The sequence below is a fragment of the Ochotona princeps genome, chromosome 24, assembly GCF_030435755.1.
Source record: "Ochotona princeps isolate mOchPri1 chromosome 24, mOchPri1.hap1, whole genome shotgun sequence".
Classification (NCBI taxonomy): domain Eukaryota; kingdom Metazoa; phylum Chordata; class Mammalia; order Lagomorpha; family Ochotonidae; genus Ochotona; species Ochotona princeps.
Window position 1 is genome coordinate 27,258,520 of NC_080855.1, and position 27,557 is coordinate 27,286,076.

Sequence of the window (27,557 nt, forward strand, 5' to 3'; positions counted from 1 at the left end):
GATGGGGTGCACCTGGTTGCTGGGAACGGGAGGCGCTCAGCTCAGCCAGAGATCATCCCTGTGGAGTTGACTGTGAGCAGGAGGGCATTCGCCTGGGGTTCTAGAGCAGTGAGCTGTCCAGGGCTAGGACTGAATGTGCCTAGAGGTCCCGATGTACCACTGCATACAGCAGGTGCGTAATGCAGCACTATGGTTAAGTGCATGAGCCATCTGTGCATGCAAGGGTGTTGGAAGTAGGAGTGGTTTGTGTAACGGGGGGGTCTTCATGTACCCTCAACTGCCTGACTCTGCCATGCCTCCACAAAGGACCCAAGTCCATGAAACATGGAGCTATCCTGGAAGGTCTCACCCTAGCCCCAACCATTAACCCACTAACCAGGCCAGTCTGAGGACAGGATAGACTTAACCAGGCCAGTCTGAGGACAGGATAGACGTGGGCCTCTGCTGTCCTTGTGACAGCCCCATGCATGGACCAGAACAAGGCCCTCAGCTTTCGGTCAGGGTGACCTGTCACTTGCAGAGCTGAACCGAGATGGGGGTCTTAGACCTTATTGCTAGCCTGGCCAGAGAGCCAGGGGCAGAGCTGCTGTGGGCAGGTTCAAGGTAAGAGTAGGTGGAATGTGCTGGCCCTGGAGTTGCAGGCAGGGGGACAGGGCCATGCCCAGTGATGGGGTTAGGAGCTGAGGCTGGGGAGGGGGTCGAGGCCTGGCTCGCAGCCCACAGGCAGGGTGACGGCCTCACTGGGTGGGATGTGGTGAGTGGTGTAGCGCGTGCCTCGGAAGGAGCCGATCCGCAGCTGTTCAGGTGCCTCCTCGGGCCACCACAGGCTGGAGCTGGAGGGGCAGGGGAAGCAAGAGAAAGAGGGCGCCATGTCTCCAGGCAGGGCCCAGCCCAGATGTGCAGAAGCCCCAGGGAAGGCGGGGAAGGGGCTGTGTGGGTGGCTGCTGGGGAGTAGAGGGAGTGCACTTACAAGCGCATGGTGGAGGCTGCCAGGAAGGCCAGGAGCAGGAGGCCGGTCAGGACACAGAGGACCGAGGTGATGACAATCATGCCGCCGCTGCGCCGCCCAGGCCATGTGTCGATGGTGCCCGGGGCCACCCCTGCACACAGGACCACCCCTGCACGCCTCGCCACAAGACCCTCCCCAGGCCCACACCTCAGGGCTCCATGCAGTAGGCATTCAAGGCTTTCAACTGATGAGACCCGAAATCCCCTCCCCAGCCTGCCTCCCAGCGGACCCCTGGGCCTTGTACATGTAGTGTCCCTGTCTGCATAACTCATGCTTGTTCTTTGGAGCCCTGGCTTCCTTGTGCCCTTCCCCCCACCTAGCAGGGGTGGCTGGTGGGGGGGGGGGGCTGTTGGCCTGGGGCATGGTATATACTGGGGGCTGACCAGAGCCCTGCTCCTCCCCACCTCCCAGCAGATGCTTCCAGGCCCCACCACCTCCCATTAACCCCATGGGAAAAGGGGGTGGGACCAAATGTGCTCCACTTGTATATCAAAGCGCCCCCCTCCCAGGGTTACCTTGGTGCAAGGTGATGGGGTCTGACCACCTGGTCTCAGCCCTGGGGGAGCCGCTGGCATCAATCAGGAGGAACTTGACACTGAGGACAGGAGGCAGTGGGGGGTGAGGGGTGAGGCTCAGGCCAGAGGATGGCATGGGGGGACCAGGAGACAGAGCTGACGGGTGAGAGTAGAGGAAGGCACTCCCCTGTGCACCCCCACATCATGCATTGGAGCCCCCCCGTGCTGTGGAGGTGGAGTCTGCCCTGACCCAGACCAGCCCCTGAGCACCCCTGTGCCTCATTTTCCTCATCTGAGGAAGGGATGAGCAGCCACTTCCTGCTTCCCCTGCCTGGGTCTGAGCACAACCCAGTTTAGTGTCCTGCTGGGATTCAGCCCAAAGCCACTAGGCTAAGAGGTTCTCCCTGGGCCCACCCCCGCCCCTTGGATCTCTGGAAGGGCTGCACATCCTTCCTGCCACAGCTGGACTAGGTAGTGAGGAAGCTATCCCTTGTGCCCAAGGAAACTGGGAAGGAAAAGAAGGGGCGGACACTGGGGGATGGGGAGGCAGTGAAGAGGTGTGGCCAAGAAGGGCATGGGTGTGGTCATAAGAAACCCTTCCTCCCTCTGGGATCCCCTCCCCCTGACCCCCCCGCAATGCTGGAGCCCTCCAGTAACTGGGGTGCAACCAACCTGTAAGGCCCGGGGCCAGGGAGAGGGGCATTGCAGTAGGGTTGCTGTTGGCAGCCGAAGTCGTTGCCCACTCGCAGCAGGGGGATGTTTCTGCTGTCCCCCGCGGGGTCCTGACAAGGTAGCTGGCGCAGAGACAGGGGCAATGTCATGTAGTGGCCCTGGGTGTGCAGCTGTGGGGAGGCAGGGATCTCGGCCAGTGTCTGCGGATTCCGGAAGTCCCTGGAGACTGGGGGCGGAGCGGAGGGACTGACCACGGGTGTCGGGGGAGACGGGTTTTGCTGTTGCAGATGGGGGAAAAGGGGTCCCCACTTCCCTCCGCCCACCTCACCTCAGTGACTGTGCAGATCCAATGCAAACCTCGTGGAGTTGAAATCCACCTTCAACCCCCCCCCGCCCCGTGTAGAAGGGCCCTGCAGATGCTCCCAGCGCCCGTCCACGCCCGCCCCCTGCCCGCATCGCACCATTGCTGAGGGCTACCACGAGCCAGACCGTGCCAGCTGTGTCAGCAAGGGAGTCGAAGACGCAGCGCGGCTGTTCCAGTGAGAACGTGGTGGCGGTCACCTTGCCTTCCAGCTCCCAGGCAGTTATCTGAGGCGTGTAGGGGAGCAGTTCTGAAGCCGTCAGGGGTATGTTGGGGGTATGAGGATAAGCAACAGGTACAGATGGGGAATGGGGCCCCCTGCCACCCCCCATGGGCTGCCTGCTCCAATTGCAGGGAGGTGGAAGGCAGGGCTGGCCTCCCAGAGTTCTATCACTCCAGCAAGTGTCCCAGCCCCCGCTTGTCTGTCTGAACTGGCCCATCCTGGGATTCCCATTCTTCTCTACTCACCCAGGCTGAGGCAGGGTGGCAGCCAGCTCAGCATGGCCACTGGCATCAACAGCCATAAGCGAGGCCACCTCCTGGGGAGCCCCATAGCCACTGACTCCATTGCAGCCCTCCCACCAGAGACTTCAGGCCTGGAGGAGCTGGTTATTCAGGCTGCCAAGGAGGCCAGGTGCGCCTGCCCCTCCCTCCCCAAAGTACAGCCCACTGAGGGAGGGAACTGGGTGGGCTCTCGCAATAAGCAGGGGTGGGGGAGAGGGGACTAGGCAGTGAACAGGCCTCAGCACCAAGGCTGAGGGGTGTGACTCATACGCCAGCCTGGAGCGCCCCCTCAGGCCTGGCCCCCTCCCGAGCCCTGGGGAGGAGGACCCAGCCCCTGGAAACCTGAGGCTGCAGCTTCATGCCTGAGATTCCAGAGCCCTGTGTGCCAGGAGCCTCCCTCCAGACTTGCACCCCACCCAGGGAACGCCCTGGGGGTAGAGGGCAGAGCAGCCGCACCCTTGCCTTAGCCAGCTCTCAGCAGACCAGGGCCCCACTGCCCGTGCCCCCCCCACTCCAGTCCCAGGCTGCAGCTGTAGTTCCCCAGGAAGAACTTGAACCCCAAGAAAGGACCTAAGAGTCCCAGACACTACCTTTACCTACAGGTTTTCATTACACACATTCCTAAAAGCAAACAGCCCAGTGGATTTTAGGATGTTAGTCCCCCTACCCTTATAGTCCTGAATGAGATGGATCAATCCAGAAATGGACAACTCATCTACCTTTAGCACAATCATGTAGTCCTGCTCTCAGCCAGCACATCCCCTCTAGACGCCACCCTCTTGTGTCACCAAGCAGCCCCTGCAGTTACTGGCCTGACCCTGGAGACACTGCAGGGTTTCTACTTAGAATTTGTAAGTTAAGGGCCTGACGTGGTGGCTCCATTCTCCCCTTACAAGCCTCAGGATCCCATATGGGTGCTGCTCTTCCCATCCAGCTCCCTCTTGTGGCCCTGGGCTCCTGCATCCATGTGGGAGACCCAGCTCTGGGCTTCGGATTGGTTCAGTTTCAGCCACTGTGGCCATTTGGGGAGTGAACCAGCAGATGGAAGATCTGTCTCTCCTCTGTAAATGTACCTTTCCAATAAAAAAATCTTCCAGGCACTGGAGGGGAATGAGGGGTGTCACGGATCTGGTCAGCTGCTCCGTTCATGAGGCTGTGTGACCATCCCAAGTCGTCACCCTAGCATTACCATCTTGATGACTTGCTTGCGAGGACACTTCACACATTAGGTCACCTAGCACGTGCCTACAGAGGCTCACGCCAACCACGGCACATGCTTTTTGTCCCTTTTCAAGGCTGATTAGTGTTCCACCCGCGTGGATATACCTTATGGGAGCTGATTGGTTCTGTGGTGGCCACTCTCTTGTCTCTGTGAACAGGTGCTTTATAGAACACTCCTGCTGGGCACCCGGACATCCTGAGGGGTGCACAGAGGAGCTGGCTGCTTCCCCAAGGGACTTATTCTCAGGTTCCCAGCCTAGCAGGACAAGGGTGCTATTTTGTCCCATCCTCTAGTACCCAGGGTCAGTTTTAGGGTTTGTGGCCACAGCGCCCCATACTGGTAGCTGTGCTGATTCAACGTGCGGGTCCCCAAGACCCAGCCTGGGCACCTTTGCCTGAGCTTCCCAGCTGTCTCTGCCTTGGAGACATTAGGCAGGTTCTGGATTCCAGCCCCACATTGGGAATGTCACATGCCACGTCTCTCCCTCACTCCCCACCCCCGTGAGCCACTGCGCAGAAGGAAGATGTTCAGCTTTCTGCCAACTCATTGGAAAATAGACTTTATTGTATTTTTCATAGAGAAAAGGGGCTCACAAAGGCCCAAGTGCCTTTGACCCACAACAGGCAGGCAGCGGGGTCCTGCTCGGGGCATCTGCCCAGCCTCCTGAGGGGTCACATGGTAGGAGGAGGAGACGTGGGCTGGCCTGGCCACCACCCTGGCCCCACCACCAGCCAGAGCCTTGGGCCAGCACTGCCTGTTTCCACCATCTGGAAAACTCGGAAGCACATTTGCTCAACTGGACAAGGATGGCCCCAGGTCCTGTGAGAGGAAGGCTGACACACAGTATTCCGCTGAGAAACCAGGGCCAGCAGCTATCCTTGTAGCCCAACAGGGCCTGCTGTGGGAGTGCCCACTGCGGGGAGCAGCCCAGGGCTGGAAGTGGGCTTCTGGGCGGACTGACACGAGTGCTGGCCTCCCGCAGCCACACACACGTGCATACGTGCACACATACACAGACACACACGCACTCTCTGCTAGCAATCATGCCAGGGCCTGCTGACTTTGGCTATTGGGCATTTATTGCAAACAAAATCTGAGGTAAAAGAAGCTGACCCAGAACCTGTGCCCACCCCTGGCTGGGGGTAGGGCAGTCTCTGTTCCCCGGTGCCCGGCCCCAGGCCTTACAAGCCCCAGGAAGCTTCCAAGAACAGAGGACAGAAGGCCTTGTGCACTGAGGTAGCTGCAGCAGAAGCCCACCCCACACACACCCCCAACCTCCTGGGCTGCCTGATTCCCACAAAGAACCCTGACCCAAGGGGTGGAAGGCAGAGGGAGAGGCAGACCCAAGTCTGGCTTCGGGAAGGGAGCAGCCTGGGCCCCCCACATCCCAGCCTGCCTGGCCAGAGCAGCCACATCTCACTGCTGCTCCAGGCAGTCCTCAGTCACGCCCTGGGCAGCCAACTCAGCCATCACATTGTGCAGGTAGTTGGGGTCTGGGTAACCATGGCCCGTCACGTTGCGGTCCATCTCTGTCTTGTGGTGGATCTCATTCCACACCACCGTGTCGCTCTCACCAGTGGTGCTGGACGTCCCCACTGTGAAGATGAGCCGCCTCTTCCAGGCCACTTTCAGAAGCTCCAGGACCTGCCCGGGGCGGGATGGGGCTGGCTTGGAACCTGTACCCACTCCCTCCCACGTTGCCTGGGCCCCCACCATCTGGCCTGGTTTCCTTGGTCACCAGCAGCCAGAGCCTGGATCCCTCCTGGCCTTCTGCCTCTTCCTACACTGGACCCCTTCATGGCAGCCACGGGAACTCTTCACTAGGCAGCTGCCTCTCCTGCAGCTGCAATCCCAATGCGTGCTCTCCCTGGCCCTTCCCATTGGCAACTCCATGGCCATCCTTCCTGGCCCAAGAGCTTGCTGGGGGCGGGCCTCTCCTGCTCACACAAGCCCCAGTGGAGGCCAGCCACCTCCCCCTGCCCTTGGCCCTTGGGGAACAGTGGCCATGAGTGCGGCCACCAGAGTCCTCCTGGCCGCAGAGCTGGCCCTTACCTTGCGGCCCTGGGCGTTGTCTGGAAGGTAGCACTGGCGGGGGAAGCCTCGGGCGGTGAATGGCTTTCCGGGGTTGGGGTGCTCGGGTCCCTGCAGGGGACACAGCACGAGGGGTGTGCTCTGTGGAGGCCCTTTCAAGCCAGCCCTGCTTCATGGCCTGGCCTCCCAGGCCAGGGACCGTTCCTGCTCCCAAAGGACCAAATGAAGTCCACCCTTCCACCCATGGTTGTATGCCATTCGGCCTCCCTGTGACACCAGGAACCCTGATGACCCTACTGGTCAGAAGGGAAGCCCCTTCCTCCTTGAGCCCCTGACACACAACACATCCTCCACTTGCCCTAACAAGTGGCTGAAACAGGTGCCCGGTGAGGCCATGGTGAGGCAGGTGAAGAGTGGAGCACCATGCCCCCCGCCACACACAGCTCATCATCCCCTCACTCTAGGGTGCTAACACTGCTGGGAATGATCTCCAATGTCACTCTGGACTCATGGGAGTGTGGGAAACCTCCGCCCATGCCAGAGGTTTGGGGGGCAGGGAGAAGCCCTGTCCACTGTCCCACTCCTACATCTCCCCACCTGCTCCAGGCTTGGAGATCAATCCTGGCTTAAGGCCGAACTAAAGGGCCAAGGTTGCCCCTGGGACTCTACTGCGCCCATGGCCCTGCCACTCCCAGCCCCAACTTTAATCCAGCCACTAAATAAGGGTCCATCTGACCCCACTCCTCAAACCTTTCCTTACTGTGCTCCGGCACTTGGGTGGTCCCTCAGCTGCACCCTAACCAGGCTTCCCAACCCCCTAACCAGGCTTCCCGACCCCCTCGCCCCCATAATGTTCCTGCTCCTCTGCCCTGACCAGGCCAGGAACATCTCTTCCAGGAAGACCATTCTTTGTTCCACAGCCTCCAGGTTCGTTCCTGACCCTCCCAAGTCTGCCCAGGCCCGTGTGGGCACTAGGTGCCTGAGCTTGGGCATCCTTACCCCTCCCTGCCAGGGGACAGGATGGGCTGCTCCAAAAGGAGCCAGTGAGAGAAGGTCCCAGATGTCACCCTTCCTAGGAGGGGTCCGGGGTGGGAGGAGGGGCTTCTCTCATGCGGGGCTCCTCACCTGGATGCCGTGAGGAATGTTGTAGACGATGAGGATAGTCCCGCAGTCCTCGTGGCCTGGCAGAGACACCTGGAACTTGAACACCTCCATCTGGCCCCGGGGCTGCGTCCCGGTCTTCTCCCCATAGATGGTCTTGCAGGATGGGCATTGCAGGCTTCCGTCCTAGAACGAGGTAGGGCCCAGGGCTGAGCTGGGGGGCCCCTGCCCTGACATTGGTAGGGTGGGGCCGCTGGCAATGGGGCTACCAGGGCTTCTCCAAAAGCCAGTTTTGCGTTACCCAAGGTCAGGTCTGGGGGAGTGTCCACAGCCCACAACTGCTAAGATCAAACCGAAGACACAGCCCCTGTCCACTGGCTGGCTGTATGGGATGACAGGACGTTAGCAAGACAGGCCCAGACAGGCCCAGCCAGGCCACATGGCCAGCAGGTGCCTTGGTTCTCTCCCTCCTTCTGGTTAGTGCACACTCCAACTCAACTCCACTAAAGAAAAGCAGTTAGGAGACAGACTGTGGGCCCTGGCTCTGCATCTCCAGCAGGTGACTCAGGCCTGCCCCTTCCCTGAGCCTGGTCTCTGTAAGTACAGGGCTGGCTACAGGAGTCCCTGGAGGGAAACGATAATGTCATGGGTGTGTGAATGTGTAGGTGGCCAAGCATGACAGGTGCACTGCTCCTGGGAAGAACCCAGTGGAACCTTCACAGAGGGCGCTAAGAGGCCTGGGCCCTCGACGGTCCTGTCAATGGCTCATCCCACATTGCTGCCCACAGCCCAGCATCTGTCCCACCCCTGGCCTTGGCTGCCTTGGACCACGGGCTCATTTTGTGTGTGTTCGTCCATGTCTCCATTTCCACCCCAGGCACCTTGTTGCCATTGCAGTACATAGCCAGCAGGCACAGCAGGTGGAAGGCATGGCTGCACTTGGCGAGGCGGCCCACAGCCCTGGGTCCCATGGTCCTGCTGTCGGTCACGTCACTATAGCCGGATGCCAAGGACAGCTTCTCCATGCAGATGATGCAGTCCTGAGGCGAGAACAACATGGTCAGCTCCAGGCCAGGTGCCATAGGCTGGGAACTGGCACCTGCACCCTGGAAGAGCTTCCCAGAAACACAGACCTGATGTGGCAGTGAGTGGGTGGGCCCAGGAACCCAGGTTAAATCAGTGAGATGGGACAAGGACAGAACTGGGTCCTCTGGGTAAAGGGAGCCCAGGAGAGAAGGGCAAGGGTGGACTCTGCAGGGCTCTGCCTGCCAGGCTCAGGAACTGGGACTCCACTGGGGCATCCGGGGACCCTCATGAGGCATCCGTTGGTCCAGGTCTTTCCTGGCCCTGCACTTGCAGGACAGAGTGGAAGCACAGTCCTGGGCTGTATGTGGATTGATCTGTGGCTGACCCCTCATAGCACCTTCAGGACCTGCTGCCACCCTGAGACAAGTGCACCTAGGGCCCCCACAATGTGGCTTGACAGACAAGATCCCCCAGGTCCCATGGGGACGGTGGCCAGGACCCAGCAGGCCTTCTTCATCACAGAAACCCTCAAAGGGTGCTCCTATCGGCTAGTGGGGCAAGGACTGTCACCTGGACATGCCCCTCTGGCTTCTGAGGGGGGTGGGTGGACATACCCCATCCTCATCTCCTAACAAAAATGATGGCAGTGGCAGCAGGATGCCAGGGGACACAAACCTCATCGGGAGGCGTGCTCAGCTCCTCAGCGTACCTTCGGATCACTTGCTCTGGCTCTGGCTTTGGAGTCACCCCTGGAAGAGATGAGAATGCAAGTGGGGCTCCGAGGACCAGGGAGTGGAGAGGGCAGTGACGTCTCGGAAGGCAGGGCAGGGGAAGGGGTCCAAGCTGCCAGGAGGAAACGTCGGAAGATGGGTGAGCGAGCGAGACAGGAGAGAACAATCCAGAGCCCTGTGGAGCCACCCAGGGGAGGCGGCATAGGAGGGGCAGAAGAGCAGCGCATCCCAGATCACGGCGCTGCAGTCAGGCAGGAAGGCAGGCCTGCGCTCTGAGAGTCACATGGCAGCGGCAAGGACAGGGCCTGATGGAGTTAGCTCTGGTGGCATCGTTTCCTTCAAGTGTCATCCCTCTCATGGGGGCAGGGCCAGGGTGAGAGTTCAGGGAGTACCCACAGCCTAGTCCATGTGGTACTGAGCTTGCCGGCTACAGCACAGAGCCATAACGACACGGCCTATCTGGGAACATGACAGGGTCGGGGTGGGAGGTCTCAATAATACCCTCATAGGGTTCCTTGGGCCAAGAGACCTGGGGAAGGACCAGGAGGTGGCAGGGAGTATCCCCTGGCTGTCCTACCTCTCTCCTGTGCACAGGGAAGGGAGGGGGACGCTGTACTTCAGGCTGACAACCTGCTCCGGAGTGGGTGCTGTGGCACAGTGCGTTCAGCTACTCCTTGGGATGCTGCCCTACCAATGCCCACTTGTGATTCAGCTTCCTGCCAATACTCCTGTGAAGGTGGTGGCTGATGCCCAGTCAGTGCCCTGGCTTCCTGCCACTTGAAAGCAATCCCTGGCTCCTGTAGGTATCTGGGGAGGGAGCTGATGGATAGGAAGATTTCTGTCTCACCCTGTTTCTCCACCTTTCAAAAATAAGTCAGCCATAAGTCAATTGTTACAAAGAAAAGAGAAACCACGCCACCTAGTGAGAGAGAATACCAGCACAGCTCTGGCCTTCCTAGCTGGCAGCAGCAGCAGCAACCAAGAGTGGCGGCCAAGCCCACACAGGCGCCAGCAGGGACGCCAGCACAAAGTGATCCAGGCAGTGCCCCCTAACATTCTGGTCAGGACCTCATCTCAGAGACCTGAGGGGGCTCTGGTGTGGACAGAGCTGTTAGCTAAGCAAGAAAATGTGGGGAAGTGAGGGAGCAGCTCCACACATGGGACACAGCATAGGCTAAAGCCAGGCGACATGACTTTCCATTCCAGCCCCTGGGCTGTTGCCAAGCACTCCTCTCCCTCAGCCAGGAGGGGGAAGCCAAGGCAGGGGAGTGATCCACCCAGCAATGGGCACCCGCGGGCACAGGAGTGGTAACTCCCTCAAAGCTCCCTCGACATACCCCTCCCCACCCTCAACATACTCCTAATCCACATGTACTTGAACTAGGTGTAGAAAACAGAATTAAACAACCGACTTTATTTTGGTGTAAAAAAAGTTTCCAAATTCATGCCTAAAACAATGAGAGGGAATCTTCAGAATGTTTATGGAAAATGTGCACTATGAAAAAACTATCCCATATTTCCATTTTTTCTTTTTGCACCAAAATAAACTTGACTTTTCATTCCAGCTTTCCATGAACTTACTGAAGTATCAGGGATACATAAACCACCTACTACTACCCTCGACACCCCTGTGCTACTACAGGCCTGCAAGACCCACACCTGCACCACGGGCATGGAGGGGGCTTAGAGGAGCCCCCTTTTTTACAAAGGCCTGGTGGCTCCCAGCCAAACCTGGGGCAGCCCAGCAACCAGGAGCAGCTGCAGGTCACCTCCGTATTCCATCCTCTCCAAGCCTGGTAGCTTCTGCTCCAGGAGCCACATTTCTCGTAAGGGACCGCCCAGAGCACCCTAAGGAGATTGTCCATGCCTCTGAGGCCACAGGGTGTGGGTGGATTGAGCAAAGATGGGGGCCTGGGAAGAGGGGCTGAACCAACGCAACCAGAGCAGCCACCATCACTCTGCATGAGGGACCTGGCTCCTATCCCTCACCAACACACCAAAACAGAAGGGACAGGCACCAAAACAGAAGGAATGGGCTCTGAAACAAAGAAAGCTGTGTGAGATCCCACAGGCAGATAGAGTGCAGGTTCCAGTTCCCAGCACACCCGATGCAGGCTTGGGGGCCAGCAGTCCACAATTCCATGGCCTGGCTTCACAAAGGTGATGGGCTGGGCACTGCAAGACCCTCCACACCAACCTGCTCAGAACTCTTAGCACCTTCCAAGGCCCTGTGACCCATCGGCAGGGCAGAAGTCAGCAGGGGACTCCTCTCAGGTGGCCAGCCTGGGCCTTGCCCACATCTGTGGGTTGACAAGTCACAGGGCCCTCTCTCTCACAGCACCTGGGCTAAGAGATGTTCCCAAGGGCCACCTCTGCCATTGAACGAGGGGACAGGCAAGTCAGGGGGGAGCAGGAGGCGTTGCAGAGGACCGCGGAGGTGAGAGGAGAGCATTGACGCGGGACAGTGAGAGGCGGCAAGACTTGGAGACAGCTGAGCAAAGGCCAGAGCGCGTGTGCGAGCAGGAACTACCTTTCACGGCCATTTTCCTCAATCTCTTAACTGAGCTGTGACTTTTAGAGGCCAGACGGGAGGCGGGAGGGCTGGTGGGCTGGGGTGCGTGGCTAAGACACACAGGGAGTCCAATGGCTGACATCAGCACACTCGTCATGCCTACACGGAATGTGAGACCAGACATGCAAGGGGGGAGAAAGGTTAGAAGGAGGCACTAGGCCCACGGCAGTCACACCCGTGCCGGGCCCCAGGCGGCAGCGCTGGCAGCAGCCATCAGGACCAGCACATCTCTCCAGGGGACAACCTGACCACTGCAGGCAGGCAGCCAGGGTCCACCCATGACAAGACAGAGCTCTGGGGCCCATGAGCGCCAGCAGGCGCCCAGCCCATGTCTGGAGCATGCCGCGGAGACCAGGGCAATGACTTCAGGAGAGCAGAGGGCAGCTCGCTGGCCCAGCAGTCTTGTCGGTTGTAAGTGGGCTCTCCCCGGGCATGGCACAGGGCAGCACGGGAGAGGCAAGCTCTGACAACTGCCCAGGTAGGCTTCCAGGGCTTCTCCCCGTGCCCCCAGGGATGCACTCACGGCCCAGAGTGTGCTGTCTGCTTTCTATGTCCCATCTAGCCTACCCAGGTACTACAGCCTAGGGACCTCACTGGGGTGGGCATGTGGGCTGCTGTCCTATGAGCCTGCTCCCACACTTAGCTTCCTTCTCTGGTGCCCAAGAGGAAGATGACAGAAGCAGGTGCCAGTGTTGATAGAGATGGCCACTGTCCCCAGGACTCACTGTGCCCGATGCCTGTGGGCAGGCTGAAAACCTCCCCGACCCCCGCCTATGCAGCCCTCTCTGTACTTCCTGTACCCCAGGGTGCTCTCCTGCTGGGCGACCTGCCCCGCTGTCCCAACTCCCTAGTGCACTCTGTCACTGAGTGTGCCAGGCTTAGCTGCACTTCCCCAAGGGAAGGCACTGAGCTCTCTGGCTCTGGGGCTGGGCACCAGGCAGAGATCGTGGTGTTCCAAGGCCCCAGTCCCCTACAGGACAGTTGGGATAGACAGGGAAGTTTCAGAGAGGGGAAGGGCAGCCGGGCCAGCAGCAGACGCCTTTAAAAGAAGAACAAGGGCCCGGCGGCATGGCCTAGTGGCTAAAGTCCTCGCCTTGAAAGCCCCGGGATCCCATATGGGCGCCAGTTCTAATCCCGGCAGCTCCACTTCCCATCCAGCTCCCTGCTTGTGGCCTGGGAAAGCAGTTGAGGACGGCCCAATGCATTGGGACACTGCACCCGCGTGGGAGACCCGGAAGAGGTTCCAGGTTCCCGGCTTCGGATCGGCGCAGCATCGGTCGTTGCAGCTCACTTGGGGAGTGAATCATCGGACGGAAGAGCTTCCTCTGTCTCTCCTCCTCTGTGTATATCTGGCTGTAATAAAATGAATAAATCTTTAAAAAAAAAAAAAAAGAAGAACAAAAGACCCTTAAACCTGACCAATATGCCCAGCTGGGGCCAGAAGCAGAGACTAGCCACCAGCCTGGGTGGCACAGCTGAGCCGTGCCCAGGCCACCATGGTGGCCACTTAATGGTAGACACTCGGGGGTTCATTGGAAGACTGAAGTTCAAGCCAGGCCTTGGCTACCGCCCTGCACTCTGGTTGGACCCCCAACCGGCAGTCACCACCTCTGACACCCCCAGGCAGTTCCTTGGGAACCGAGAGTCAGGTGGGCAGAACCACAAGCAGGCACAGGAGAGAGAAAAGGGGTGAGCAGAGAGCAGATGCGTCTTCCTGAGGTGAGCCCTGGGCCTCTTACTGACTTTGGCCTCACGTGTAACCATGGGGCTCCCTGACCAGCCCAGCTAAGAGCTGGAGACCACCCTCAGCTCTCTCCCCAGCTCCTATCTGCCTACTCCCCTTTCTCCATATCTGGGCAGCTAAAATCACTCCTGCATCGGCTCTGGCTGATTGACATGAGGACCCAACCCTATAGGACAGTGCCTGGCCACAGGAAGCCCTCAGGCGGCCTATGGCGCTTGTCTGCTGAAGAACTAAATGACCCATAAGGTGGACCCTTCAGCCACCATCACTGCTGTCCCTTCTGGCACACACCCCATCCCTGAGCTGCAATCATAGGGGCCACAGAGGCCTCATCGTGGCCTGGACAGGAAGTAGCCCCCACGCCCCGCACTGCACAGAATCAATGCACAAGGGAATAGGATAGGGGGACTCCTTAGTGCAAGGGCTCAGGGACACCCCCCAGGTAACTGGACAACTCTGACAGTCACCGCTGGCTCCCATCCTCCCCTGGCACAGTCCATCAAAGGGTGAAGGCCCCATTTAGATTCATGTCCACAATCTGCCAACTCCCTCATGCTGACCTCAGAGCAGGGGATGCCTGGGTGTTCCACAACAAAACAACCCAGCTGGAAAGTCACCTAACCAGGTCCCCCCACCCCCTCAGGGCTTGCCTCTGCACCAAGTGCTGCCTTCCTGGAGCCATGAGCACAGCCCAGAGCGGGAAGGGGGGCTCATCCTGCACCCCAAAGAGAGGGGGAGCGCCTCCTATTTCCCAGTGTCCTAAATATGGGTCCCACCAAGGGTGCCAATCACCAACCTAAAAGGCAGGGCAAGCAGTTATCTAGTCCTGGGCTCTTATCTCCCAGGTGGAGAACAAGACACTTCGGGCATCTGTCTCCCTCGTGAGAGCAGAGCAGGGGCTACAAGCCCTGGTTAGGGGTCAGCATCTGGGGTAGCAGTTCAGATGCCATTGGCAACACCAGCCTGCTCCTGGACTGGGGTGCCTGTGTGGAGGTTCTGGTTCCCCCTTCTCATTCAGCTTCCTGCTGAGGAATACCCTGGGAGGAAGGGGTTCCTGTTACCCGGTGGGAGACCTAGAATGAATCCCTGGCTCCTGGCTCCTGGCTCCAGCCTGGGCCAGCCTGACCTGTTGCAGGACTTTGAGAAGTGAACACAGAAAAATTAAAAATCCCAAACAGCAGAGGAAAACCTACGCCTGCCGAGCTCCATTTAGAGGTGGTGATGACATCTGAATGGTGGTCTCAGGTTGCCCTCTTGCCCCTGGTCAGCCCTGCACGGAGGCTGCCAAAGCCCCGGAACCTGGAGCAGGCAGGTGTGTGGCCAACTGCACACATACATCCACACATGGGACCTTCTGACCCACCGGGACACCCAGGGACACCCAAGGCCACCCAGCCAGCACATCCTGGGTTTAGTCACTCTCTTCTCTTGGCCTCAGCACAGGCTAGTGCCCAAAACAGGTTCCATGCAGCCTCCTGAGCAGGATCTCTCTGTCCTGGACTCTGCCCAGTCAATTCTAGCTCTTGCCCTCCCGACCCACAGCTGCCATCTGTGGACACTGAGCTACTCCGCATTTCCTGCCCATGGTCTCTGTGGGCCCTCACTCTTCTATAGGGGACAGAGGGCACTGTCCCTCCACAGAGAGCCACATGCCAGCCATCTCAAGCCAGCTCCATGGCTTACAGCATAGTCACTGCCCATGCACTACCCCCTGCGCTAAGAGCAGAAACTCAGGGATAAGATGAATTTCCTCAAACAGAAAGGGGGAATAAAACCCCCTACCCCAGGGAATCACCTAAGGATGCGAGCTCTCTCACACTCACTCACACACACACACACACACACACACACACACACACACACACAGAGCAGCCTGACAGTCCTGCTTCCATTAGCTGGGAATTCTCCTTGGGAACATTCAAAGCTGAAGCTTTACCCAGGAATTCGGGGAGGGAACTGGCAGATAAAAGATTTCTTTTTCTCTCTCTGGCTGTCCTCTCTTACTCTTGGAAATACATTTTTAAAATCTTGAGAAAAAAAAAAAAAAAGATGGACAGAGAATAAAACCTCTAGCATGGGTGGGGACTTCTTTCCTGACAAAAGCCATTGGCAGTTAACAACATCATTCATGACCATACAGAAGCAGCAACTTAAACATCAGCCTGCTTGGGGCTGGTGGTTTGGGTCGCAGCCACTTCACTTCCAACCCAGCTCCCTGCTAATGCACCTGAGAAGGCAGCAGAGGACAGATCAAGGTCCTGGGATGTTAGACCTATGTGAGAGATCCAGAAGTCCCTGGCTTTGGACTGGCCTAGCTCTGACCACTGAGATCACTGGGGGAGTGAACCAACAGACAGAAAATCTCTCTCCTTTGTCTCTATAATTCTCCTTCTCAAATAAATAAATCTTTACAAACCTAGAAGTGTTGCAAATCCAAGCAAGCCCAAAGATTACTGTTGTTTTTGAAGTCAACCTGCTGTGCATTTGTTTGGCTCCAAGCCTGGCCTGCAGGCTTGACATGACCACTCCAAGTGATGTTGCAGACCCTGTATGACCTGCAGGCCAGACGTTCCCCATCCCACTGGACACAAGATGCTTATTCAAGACGCCATGTAACTACAGCCAAACAACCTTACCAGGTCCTTGGAGGGCCCTTTCATGAAAACACTTCAACCATTCAGGACAGGAGAGTGACTGACCAACACTGAACTTGAAGTAAAAGTTAAATAACATGCAAAAGGTGCACCCCAGGACATCTGCCATCAGGCCTGACCCCCAACCTCAACCCCAGAGCTCAGTTGCTTGGCTCTCACTGGCAAGGAGGCACTGCTTCCACAGTAGCCCCTTCCAGGTTCTCCGAGGACGTGGGGGGTGACAAGGAAATTGCCCCCGTTTCTGTCCCCAATCACATGGTGTAGGGGCAGAGCACCTACCTGCGAGCGCTTGCTGGACCCGGCTGGCCTTTGGCATCTGCACAGGCACCATGGCAGGGACACTGCTGGGGTTGCTTGAGGGGCCACTGGGAAGAGAGGCACTTGGGGAGGAAAGAGAACAAAGCTGAATGGGCATGGTGACTCAGCAGAAACCCAGAGGAGCGGAGAGGCACATCAGCCCCGACAGTGGGGCACAGACGAAGCCCCCCCCCATGCTGCTGCTTTCCCCAGCTGCCTCCACAGGGGAAGGGGAGCCTTAGTGGAGGCACGTGCTGTGGCATAGCAAGTCAAGTGCCAGTCTGAGTCCTGACTGCTCCATTTCCGATCGAGCTCCCTGCTAACAGCTCCAGAAAAGGCAGCTGAAGATGATCAAGTGCCTGGGCCCCTGACATCCATGTGGTAGGCTGCTCAGCTTCAGCTTGGCTCAGGCATGGCTATCTGAGGATTGAACCAATGGACGGATCTCTCTCCTCCTCTGACATTCAAATAAAAGAAAAAAATTAAGATTTATTTATTTTTATTGTAAAGGCGGACATACAGAGGAGGACAGACAGAGAGGAAGATCTTCCGTCTGATGGGTCACTCCCCGAGCGACCACAATGGCTGGAACTGAGCCAATCTGGAGCCAGGAGCTCAGCACCTCTTCCGGGTCTCCCATGCAGGTGCAGAATCCCAAGGCTTTGAGCAGTCCTCGACTGCTTTCCCAGGCCACAAGCAGGGAACTGGATGGGGAAGTGGGGCTGCCGGGATTAGAACCAGCGCCTATATGGTATTCTGGCGCATGCAAGGCGAGGACTTAAACCACTACGCTATCACGCTGGGCCCTAAAAAAATGTTTTGTTTAAGGAAAAAAAAAAAAAGCCTTAGTGAACAGTAATGTGCAGCAATACTGTGGCAATGGTTAACATTTTGGTGATGATAATTACAACATGCAGAAATTCCCAACAGAGGTCAGAGATCACTTGAGATAAGGATATTCTAGAATGTCTTTGTAACTTTCCAGTCAATCACAGGGTGCCACAAAACAAAGGCTTTTCATTTAAAGGACCACAAAACAAAGGCTTTTCGTTTAAAAGTCCCTGCCTCAAACCAGGCTGGACCGCAACACCCATTGGTTCCAGTGGAAGACAGGGCTGGAAACAGAACTGACCCAGCAAGTGCAACCACCAGCTTATTGGGGCGATGGACTGTGCCGGGCCCCGTACTTGTTAGTACACACAAGAACCTGGACTGGGAACACCTCAAAGTTTCTTTGGGGATCTCCCTAATCGAACTACCGGACTCAGATCCCTAACCATGAAAAGACAGAAGACAGAACAAGTCAATCAACCACCTCAGCCATATGTTGACAGTGAAAAATGGCGAACGGCGACTCTAAGATGGACTATGTCAATCAGTGGATTCTTCAACGACCTCATCGTGCTTGCAGTGGCAAGATTGGCAGTAATTCATAACTGCTGAACTATCAAAACCACTTGAGCAAGACCCTCGGAGCATGCCCCACATCAGGGACCTGGGGTGAGTGGGAGACTGGGTGGGGCTTCTCCCTTAATATCTCCCTTTACCTCAAATACCTGAAGGAAACAATGTGGAAATAATAGTCTTACCCACTTTCCTGTAGCCCCTGAACCTTTTTACCCTAATTAACTATGTAAAGATTGTCAAAAAAAAAAAAAAAAAAAAAAAAAAAAGGCCCTGCCTCTCCCGGGGAGTGGGTTCAAGTCATTCACGTGCCTATGTAACACAGCCAGGAAAGAGGCCTGCACTGATCCACAAAGCGGAAGCCCAGAAGTGGCTGGCTCCTCCCATCCCTCCTCGCCCCCACCAAAACAACAACAAGGTTAGGAAACTCTGGCTGGCCAACTCCCTGTGCTGGAGCTCCCCAGGACAGGGCAGATCTGAGGAACGGCTCCAGTGCCCCAGGCCACCCTGGCAGCAGTCAGCATTGGCCCAGCATCCTACTCAGCTGATCCAGAGGCCTCCCAGGGCTGCCCCACCGCTGCTGGCTACAAGGAGGAGGGGAAAGCGGAGTTCTCACCCACCAGTTTCTCACACCAACTGCCAGAGCCTCAGAAAGGGTTGCCTAGAACACAGCAGGGGCTCCAAGATGCACCGGAGCCAAAAAAATTCTTTAAGGGCCAAGCACAGTAGCCTAGTGGCTAAAGTCCTTGCCTTGCATATGCCAGGATCCCATATGGGTGCTGGTTCTAATCCTGGTGGCCCCGCTTCCCATCCAGCTCCCTGCTTGTGGCCTGGGAAAGCAGTCGAGGACAGGCCCAAAGTCTTGGGACCCTGGAAGAGGTGCTGGGCTCCTGGCTTCAGATCAGCACAGCTCTGGCCATTGCGGCCACTTGGGGAGTGAATCAATGGATGAAAGACCTTTCTCTCTCCTCCTCTCTATATATCTGCCTTTCCAATAAAAATAAAACAAATCTTAAAAAAAAAACGGCCACAAAACAATAAAATAGCCTAAGAGTAAACATTATACTTTGTTCTAAAAATCTGTCCATTTGATTTTCAGGGTTACTTTTTTTCTAAGCCAAGATTGTGTGCCTGGTTGGGAAGCCACAGAGCAGACGCTGACGTGTGGTGGGCATGGCACCGCCCGGGAGGACAGGGATGTGAATCCATGGCCCCTTAAGGACCAAGCCCAGCAGGTGGAAAAGACACATAGGCAGAAGGGCCAGACTGAGGTTCTGTGGGCAAGGACCAGAGCCCAACGCGCATGTGCACCAAGAATTCCCGTGGGCCATTCATCCAGGGACAGCCCAGGTCTGTGGGAGAAAGTATGGAGGCCCTGGCTCTTTCAAGGGTAGGTGGGACCTCAAGGGGTCATACCCCCATGAGTGCAGCCAGTGCTGCCTAAAAGACCCACAATTCTGCTTGACAGCATGTGGGGCAAGGAGCACAGGAGAGGCTTCAGCCTGCATGTGCTCCCGTGGGCAGCTGGGCCATCTTGCCCACCTCACGTCCCCTTCTCCCTGACCTCCCAGTCGTCTATGGGATGAGGGAGGCACAGGCACTTGGAGCCAGGATGAAAACGTAGCTCCAGTTCCCACACTGGAGGGTCTGGGCTCAAGTCCCAGCTGTGTCCATGCCCAGCTTCCAGCTAGCCAACCCCCAGGGAGCGATGAGAGTGCTGCAGTACTGGGGCACTTATCACCCTGCAGCAGGAGACCTAGACGGCATTCCCAGTACCTCCTAGCTGGTAAAGCCACCACATGTAACACCAGCATGCCCTATGGGTGCCAATTCCTGCCATCGTCCAGTTCGCTTCTGGCCCAGCTCTTTACTAATGGCCTGGGAAAAGCAGTGCCAGATGGTCCAAGTGCCTGGGGTCCCATCACCCACCCGAGTGAGACCCTGGAACAAACTCCTGGCATTACCCCGGCTCAGCCCCAGCAGTGTGTCCATCTGGAAAGTGAAACAATGGATGGAAAATCTTTCAAAAAAATAAATCTTTTAGAAATATTAGTAATTTATCAAAATGTAAATGACGACTAAAAGCCCCCCAGGATGGCGGAGGGAAAATGCCGGTGGGCTTCCTGTGTCCTTGGGGGTAAGGGGAAGAATATGAGCAGACCTGGGCTAACAAGAAGTTCAATCGCACAGCTCAGTGCAAATGATACAGACTCTTACAGGATTTAGTGCCAATTCCCGGGGCACTGGGAAACCAGCCGGACCACGGTTTCACCCCAATTGAGCAAGAGTCAACTGGGGAACACATAAGCCTAACAGCACAGTCAGATGCATGGGCTCCATCCCCGCCGTGAGGGACTTTCCAGTGCACTGAGCCAGTTCCCAGGTCCCACCCCCATGGCACCCACGTGCCGTCTTTAGACCTGCCCTGCCCTCACTGCTCCCTCCACATTCGGGCAACTTTCACCCAGTGCTGTTGACACTGGCTTGGCTCGGGGAACTGTACTGCGGCCTCCCTGGGGTAAGGCAGGGCACCAAGGGGGCCACGTGTTTTCAGTCCCCTAGTGCCTGCTGGGTGAACAGGCCAAGCTCTTGGCCAAGTTCCTCTGCCCCATCCCAGGAGAGGGTGCTGAGGAGGGCCGGCCAGAATCAGCCGCTTTTCCACGCCCGCAGAGGTCAGCGCAGGTGAACAGCCAGACTCCCAGTTCTGGGAAGGCCAGACATGAGCTGGCCCCTTGGAGAGACAGCTGCCAACCAGCGCAGCCGGCTGGCCAGCTTCCCTCCTGGCTTGCGGTGAAGGCAGAGCAAGCAGCAACATGCACAATCTGCCCAGCACCACAGGGCAGAGGGTCTGGGCCAACCGCCTCCTTCCTCTAACTTGCCTAGCCTGTACCAGCTCTGTGCAGGCCCTGGGGCTGGGGAGGGGCGAGCCAGAGAGTGAGTGAATGAGTGTGTGTGTGTTTGTGTGTGTGTGTGTATAGAGATGATACAGGGAAGATCAGAGGGAGAAAACAGCCAAACCCCATTAAGCCATCCAGTTCAATCCCAAAAGCTCAACCCTAACGCTATCTAGAAACAGGCCTCAGGGCCGGCGCCAAGGCAAAGCAAACTAAATCTCTGCCTGTGGCGCTGGCGGCCCATGAGGCGCCGGTTCGAATTCCAGCTGCTCCGCTGCCAATCCAGCTCTCTAACAATGGTTAGGGAAGCACTGGAGGATAACCCAGGTGCTTGGGTCCTGGCAGGCCCTGGGGGACCCCAAAGAAGATCCTGGCTTTGGATCACCTTAGCGCCAGCCTTTGCGGCCATTCAGAGGGAACCAGCAGATGATCTCTTGCCTTCCCTTTAATTCTTTCAAACTGAAAAAAATTTTTTAATTAAAAAAAAAGAAGCAGGCCTCGAGACACAATGTCAAGTACAAGACAGGGAGCCTCAGAATCTGAGGTGTACTACAGAAGAGCCACCCCAACACCCACCCTGAGGTGGGGGGGGGGCACTGGAGCCCAATTCACTTCTGTGTTCAGAAGCCTCCTGGTACCCCTCCCCCACTTCCTGAAGTTCTCAGATCTATGAACTCTGACTCTGAGACAACCCCCAAGCTCCTCCAAGCTCCACCTCCCTCTCATCTCCTGGCCTACTTCTCCACTAAACCTCCAGAAAGTATAATCCATGGCTGGGGCTAGGGGTTCCTGTCAGTCCTGACGCTGTCAGTTGCAGCCTCAATGTGCCACAAGCAGAGGCTTCTGAAGAAATACTGGACAAACATGACTTGGCTGGCAAACAGGATAATCCTCTACCTACAAGTGCTGGCCTCCCATATTTGTGCCAGTCCTGGTCCCTGATCCCTCAATTCCCATCCAGTTCCCTCCTTGTGGCCTGGGAAAGCCTTGGAACCCTGTACTGACATAGGAGACCCAGAGGTAGCTCCTGGCTCCTGGTTTTAAATTTGCTCAGTTCAGTCCATAGCAGCCATTTAGGGACCAGTCAACGGAAAACCTTTGTCTCTCCTCTCTATAAAATTGGCTTTCCAATAAAAGCAAATCTTCAAGAAAAAAATTACTGCACGGCCAAGCAGCTGTCAAGGTGTCTGTCACTTGGGATCTGGCATTAAGGTGCTGTGTGTTAAGCCACCCACCTACAACATCAAGATCCCACATGGGAGGCTAATTCAAGGCCTGTGCTCCACTTTCAATCCTACTGTCTGCTAACGCATCTGGGAAAACAGCAGAAGATGGCCCAAGTGCTTGGGCCCGTCACTCATGTGGGAGGCCCAGATGGAGTGCTAGGCTTCCAGCGTCAGCCTGGGCCAGTCCTTGTGGCCACCTGGGAAGTGAAGCAGAGACAAGATCTCCTCCCCATCCCTATAACTCTGCCTTTCACATAGTCCTGGCATTAACCTCTTTAAGGCGGCGCTAATGTGGTGAGGTGGGTGGGAGTGCAGCATTGTGGCTCTCAGTCAGCAAGCTGTTCTCCTGCCTGGTGTGAGTGCAGACCTCCACCTCGTCATGTCACTCGGACAGTTAGGGCTAGGGTTAGAGCAGGCCCCCTTGGAGCCCAGTCTTCTCCAAACCCAGCACCCTCCATATTGGTGGGCAATGCAGCCTGCTCAGGGCCACGGGGGTATCCGTCTAGCGGCCATCTCAGAGGGGTTTCCTCACTTGAAAATGTGCCCTGGATACCACAGGCCTTCGTTTCTTCAGGTGCTGTGGACACCCAGGATTGGCTAGGCGACAGCAGTCCAGCAGTCACAGCCACATCATGGATGTCACCTGTGACTACTCCCACCTGCTTGCCACCTGGTTTGCCTCTGGGCCCCCAGGCCTGTTCTGTACTTGACTTAGGTGTTGAGGCGAGGGCTGCAGCTTTCGGCCCTGCATCGCTGGTACCTGGGCACAGGGCACAATCAAGATGGAGCTCCCTGAAATGTGTTCACAGGGACACCTCTGTGGCCCTTAAAAAAAAAGAGGTTGGGGTCCAGCGCAGTACCTTAGCGGCTGAAGTCCTCACCTTGTACACACCAGGATCCCATATGCATGCCAGTACTAATCCTCCTAGCCCCGCTTCCCATCCAGCTCCCTACTTGTGGCCTGGGAAAGCAGTAGACAGCCTTGGGACCCTGCACCCGCATGGGAGACCCAGAAGAAGCTCCTGGTTCCTGGCTTCAGATTGATGTAGCTCCAACCACTGCAGCTGCTTCAGGAGCGAATCAACGGATGAAAGATCTTCCTCTCTGTCTCCCATTCTATCTGACGTCCCAACAAAAATAAATCTTTTTTTTTTTAAAGATTTATTTATTTTTATTGTAAAGGTGGATATACAGAGAGGAGGAGAGATAGAGAGGAAGATCTTCCGTCTGATGATTCACTCCCCACGTGAGCCGCAACGGCTGGAGCTGAGCCAATCCGAAGCCAGGAGCTCTTCCGGGTCTCCCACGCGAGTGCAGGGTCCCAAGGCTTTGGGCTGTCCTTCACTGCTTTCCCAAGCCACAAGCAGGGAGCTGGATGGGAAGCGGGGGCACCGGGATTAGAACCGGTGACCATATGGGATCCCAGTGCGTTCAAGGCAAGGACTTTAACCACTATACTATTGTGCCGGGCCCAATAAAAAGGAAGGAAGGAAGAGAACGAGTAGCGTGAATACAAGTTACCTGGCTCCACTGGCAGAGGAGGAGGATCCTGGGGGTAGCAGCTGCGGTCCCAGGTGGGAGAGGCTGGAGTGGAAGTAGAAGGACTGGCTGCCCGCGGCCGGAACTGCTGCGCTCCAGGGGTTGGTTGTGTTCAGCCTGGGTGCAGACCGGGCTCCGGAAAGGGCAGGCTTGTTGTAGGGGGCAAAGGCCTGGTGGCCCCCAAAGACGAAAGCAGTCCTGTGGGGCACCTGGGGGAGTGGGTAGGCAGGGAGGCTGGTCATAGAATGGCGGTAGCGGGCTGACACGGGGCCAGTTCCACTGCCGTGCAGGCACTGTTGGCAAGAGCAGGCGACTCCTGCAGGGCTGGGTGCAGAAATGAGAGTGGTCACCGGGTAGGGCATGCCGGTCTGGCGCCGCACGCTCCGGCAGAAGCTGGAGGTCTTGTTGGTTTGTGTGTGGGTGGTGTAGTTGACAGTGTAGTTGTACCCCAGGGGGGCCAAGTCCACAAGCTGGGTGCCCCTGGCCACCTGCTGCTCCAGGTAGTCACAGACACTGGCCTCATAAGCTGTCCAGGAGCCATCGTCACCCAGCCACTCCCACACGATGCCTTGGCCCGGCGCGGAATGCTGCGGGAACAAGTGCCTCCGCACAGCGCGCATCGTGCCTGTCGGAAGAGGGAACAGGATGCATGAACAGCTGATCTGCTGGCATCTTCCCGCCCCCAACCCTGGCATAGGGACTCCAGGCTCCCAGGGGGCCAGACAGCAGCAGAGGGGATTCGCACTCCCTGACAGGAGGAAGGTGCTGGAAGCACCAGGTCAATCATGGCTCAGGCCTGATGAGGCTTTCAAAGCTGTTTTCAGGGGCTGGTGTGTTGGCTCAACAGGTTAATCCTCTACCTCCAAGTGCCAGGAACCCATATGGGCCCCAATTCACGTCCCAGCTGCTCTACTTCCTATCCAGCTCTTTGCTTGTGGCCTGGGGAAGTAGTAGAGAAGGGCCCAAAGCCTTGGGACCCTGCACCCACATGACCCGGAAGAAGCTTCTGGCTTCATATCAGCTCAGCTCTAGCTGTTGTGGCCATTTGGGGAGTGAACCAGCAGATGGAAAATCTTTCTCTGTGTCTCTCTCTCCTCTCTGTAAATCTGACTTTCCAGTGAAAATAAATAAGTCTTTAAAAAAATAAAAAGAGGGCCCGGCGGCGTGGCCTAGCGGCTAAAGTCCTCGCCTTGAAAGCCCCGGGATCCCATATGGGCGCCAGTTCTAATCCCGGCAGCTCCACTTCCCATCCAGCTCCCCGCTTGTGGCCTGGGAAAGCAGTTGAGGACGGCCCAATGCATTGGGACCCTGCACCCGCGTGGGAGACCCGGAAGAGGTTCCAGGTTCCCGGCTTCGGATCGGCGCACACCGGCCTGTTGCGGCTCACTTGGGGAGTGAATCATTGGATGGAAGATCTTCCTCTCTGTCTCTCCTCCTCTGTGTATATCTGGCTATAATAAAATGAATAAATCTTTAAAAAAAATAATAAAAAAATAAAAAGAAATAAAGGAAACTAAATCACCCCTAACGCACAGCACCATGCCCACCTTCCTGCCTGCTTCCACAGGCACGTAGCCATCCTGGAAACACACCTGCTGTTTACACACAAGGACACTTCAGAAATGCAGTTAAGAGGTAAGTTTAGGGGCAGGGCACTGGCACAGATGTGCCTGCATCCATTACCACAGCACCTGTGTGAGACCGGTTGCTGATCCTGCCTCCTGCTGATGTGTCCTGCCTGGGAGGCAGCAGAGAAAGGCTCAAGGGCCTGCCTGAGACCCTGCCACCAGGTGGGACCCTCACCTACAGCTCTAGCCCCATCCTGTCCTTGGAGTGAACCAACAGATGGAAGATCTCTCTCTCACTCTCCTTTCCCTGTAGATAAAAACAAGTAAACATCCAGAGAGAATGCTTGGTGCAGAAACTTCCGGAATCCAGGTGCAGGTTTTGCCACACACATATTCCCTGACCTTTGGAAGTGTCTTGTTCAGCTCAGCCTATCACCTACACGGATGAACCCCTCTGGCTGCAGCTATCCAGAAACGGCCTCTTGAACTCACTCACTCAGCAGACTGCACCGAGGCCATGAACTTGATGCAGCTGCTAAAGACACCACTTGGGGTGTCTACAACCCCATCAGAGTGCCTGGGGTCAGGACTTGGCTAGGTTCCTGCTGCCAGTTTTCGGCTAAGGTACCTGGAAAACAGCAGGGCATAGGTCAACTCAGCGAAGTCCCTGCCATCCCCATGCCCAATCTGGACTGAGTCTCCGGCCCCTGGCTCCACTCAGGTCTGGCTCCAGCTGCTCAATGAGGCAGTGAACCAGCAAATGAGAGAGCTCTCTCTCTCTCCTCTGCAAGTAAACAGATAAAATTTTCAAAAATTAAAAATAAACCAGACCTAGAGATTGAGGGGAGAAGGGGACCAAGGAAACTTTCCATTTAGGCTGCTCCATTGGCAGCGCTCCAAGAGAAGTAGCCAGCAGGGGTTCCCCGTGATCACCTTCCAACGGCTCTCCCATCTCAGCCCCATGTCAGTCGCTGCCCCAGCCACCACGGCCAGGCTTGTGGATGCCACTCCTCTACACCCCAAGTCTCCTCCAAAGACTGGAAAGTACCCCTGGCCACTAGTTTCAGGGTCTGGGTCACTGTGGATGGACAATAGAGAGGGCCTGCCGCTGCTGCTGCTGTTTTGGCAGGAGTGACCCTCTGTGCCGGTCAATTCCTGCTCAGCTGCGAGCTGCTCAGCGTGTCTCCGGCTGGACATCTAGCCAGCAGATGACAGCAGCCCCTGCCTACCTTGCTGTGACAACCATCAAACTCTGTCAATGTCCCCGAGCATAACCTCCAACCAAGACCCTGTGTGTGGGCTCAGGAGAGGGGCTGCTCCACAAGGTGGTGTGGCCCCATTCTCACTATTATGGATTGGGCCAACGCCTTGCCCTAGCACACTAAGCCTCTACCTGGTATCCATTGTGGGTGCTGGTTCACGCCCCAGCTGCTCCACTTTTGACACAGCTCCCTGCTAATGCACCTGGGAAAGCAGCCAAGGGTTGTTCATGTGGCTGGGCCCATGGTACCCTTGTGGGAGACCTGGAAGAAGCCCCTGGCTCTTGGCCTCAGAATAGCTCAGTTCTAGCCATTGGGGCCATTAAGGGAATGAACCAGTGAATGGATGATTTCTCTCTCTGAAAGTCAGCCTTTCAAATGAAAGGCTGGCATGAAACCCCACAGCTCCCTCTCCCAAGTGCTGCCTCTCTCAGCACCCTCCTTCGTGCCAGGAGTATGCATCACAGGCAAACATGAGGCAACGTGACACACCTCAGTGATGCGACCCCTGGAAGCAGAGCACCTCACACAAAGCAGGTGCTCAGATGAGCACCAAGGGCAGCAGCGTCTTACCCGTGTCCTGGCGGAACTGCGTCCAGTTTGGGAGATCAATGATGTACGGGGCCAGCGACGGGTCTGCCTGGCCCAGGGGGATGCTGTGGGCCAGACTGCCCAGCCCAAAGCGCTGGCCTTTCTGCTGGACAAACTGCTGCTCGATGAAGCTGCAGACAGCGGCGCTGTAGGGGTGCCAGGTGCCCAGCCCGTCCTGCCATTCCCACACAGCCACAGCCACAGCGCTGGGATACACCTGTGCCAGGGAAGGGCTTGGGGCCATGGCCATTTTCCCTTGGACTCCTCTGCTTTCCTAAATGGTTTCAGACCACTCTGGGCTGGAGTCTTGGGGTCATTGCTCAGTGCTTTCAGCAGACCTGGAAACCATAAAGACATAACAGTTACCAACATGCACCATGAGAACCGCCTGACTCCGCCCCAGTGCAAGGGGGGAAATTAAACCTCTTCCACAATTACTCTCAACCCTCACGCCTTGGGAGTGCCACGAACCAAGTACCTGCTTCTGCCATTTCGCCCCAAGAGTCGGGAAGAACTCAAAGTCAATTCCACAATCCCTGCCCACCTCTGCGCATGCTCAGAAGGGGCACTGGTGTCAATCCCGGGCGCCCAGACCTAGCCCAGCTTCTCGGCTGCTGTCACTCATTTCCCTCTGACC

At 56.8% G+C, this 27,557-nt stretch overlaps 2 protein-coding genes across 3 annotated transcripts; both read right to left on the bottom strand.

The window, feature by feature from the left end:
• Positions 1-633: 633 nt before the first annotated feature.
• LOC101530536 (uroplakin-3b) lies at positions 634-3,973 on the bottom strand. The gene is made up of 6 exons (XM_058680595.1): positions 3,026-3,973; positions 2,658-2,807; positions 2,197-2,422; positions 1,525-1,604; positions 971-1,100; positions 634-833 (listed from the first exon to the last, which is right to left on the bottom strand). The coding sequence occupies exons 1-6, from the start codon at positions 3,123-3,125 to the stop codon at positions 674-676; spliced, it is 846 nt and encodes a 281-aa protein (XP_058536578.1). The 5' UTR covers positions 3,126-3,973; the 3' UTR covers positions 634-673.
• Positions 3,974-4,826: 853 nt separating this feature from the next.
• Positions 4,827-27,304, bottom strand: DTX2 (deltex E3 ubiquitin ligase 2). Of its 2 annotated transcripts, XM_004586979.2 has the most exons (9): positions 26,903-27,304; positions 23,485-24,127; positions 16,422-16,522; positions 11,703-11,843; positions 9,117-9,190; positions 8,297-8,455; positions 7,440-7,601; positions 6,336-6,425; positions 4,827-5,927 (listed from the first exon to the last, which is right to left on the bottom strand). In XM_004586979.2, the coding sequence occupies exons 1-9, from the start codon at positions 27,168-27,170 to the stop codon at positions 5,700-5,702; spliced, it is 1,866 nt and encodes a 621-aa protein (XP_004587036.2). In that variant the 5' UTR covers positions 27,171-27,304; the 3' UTR covers positions 4,827-5,699. The 2 variants fall into 2 exon arrangements, with proteins under 2 accessions (XP_004587036.2, XP_004587037.2); XM_004586980.2 differs by lacking the exon at positions 11,703-11,843 and having other exon boundaries at positions 26,903-27,303.
• Positions 27,305-27,557: the final 253 nt, after the last annotated feature.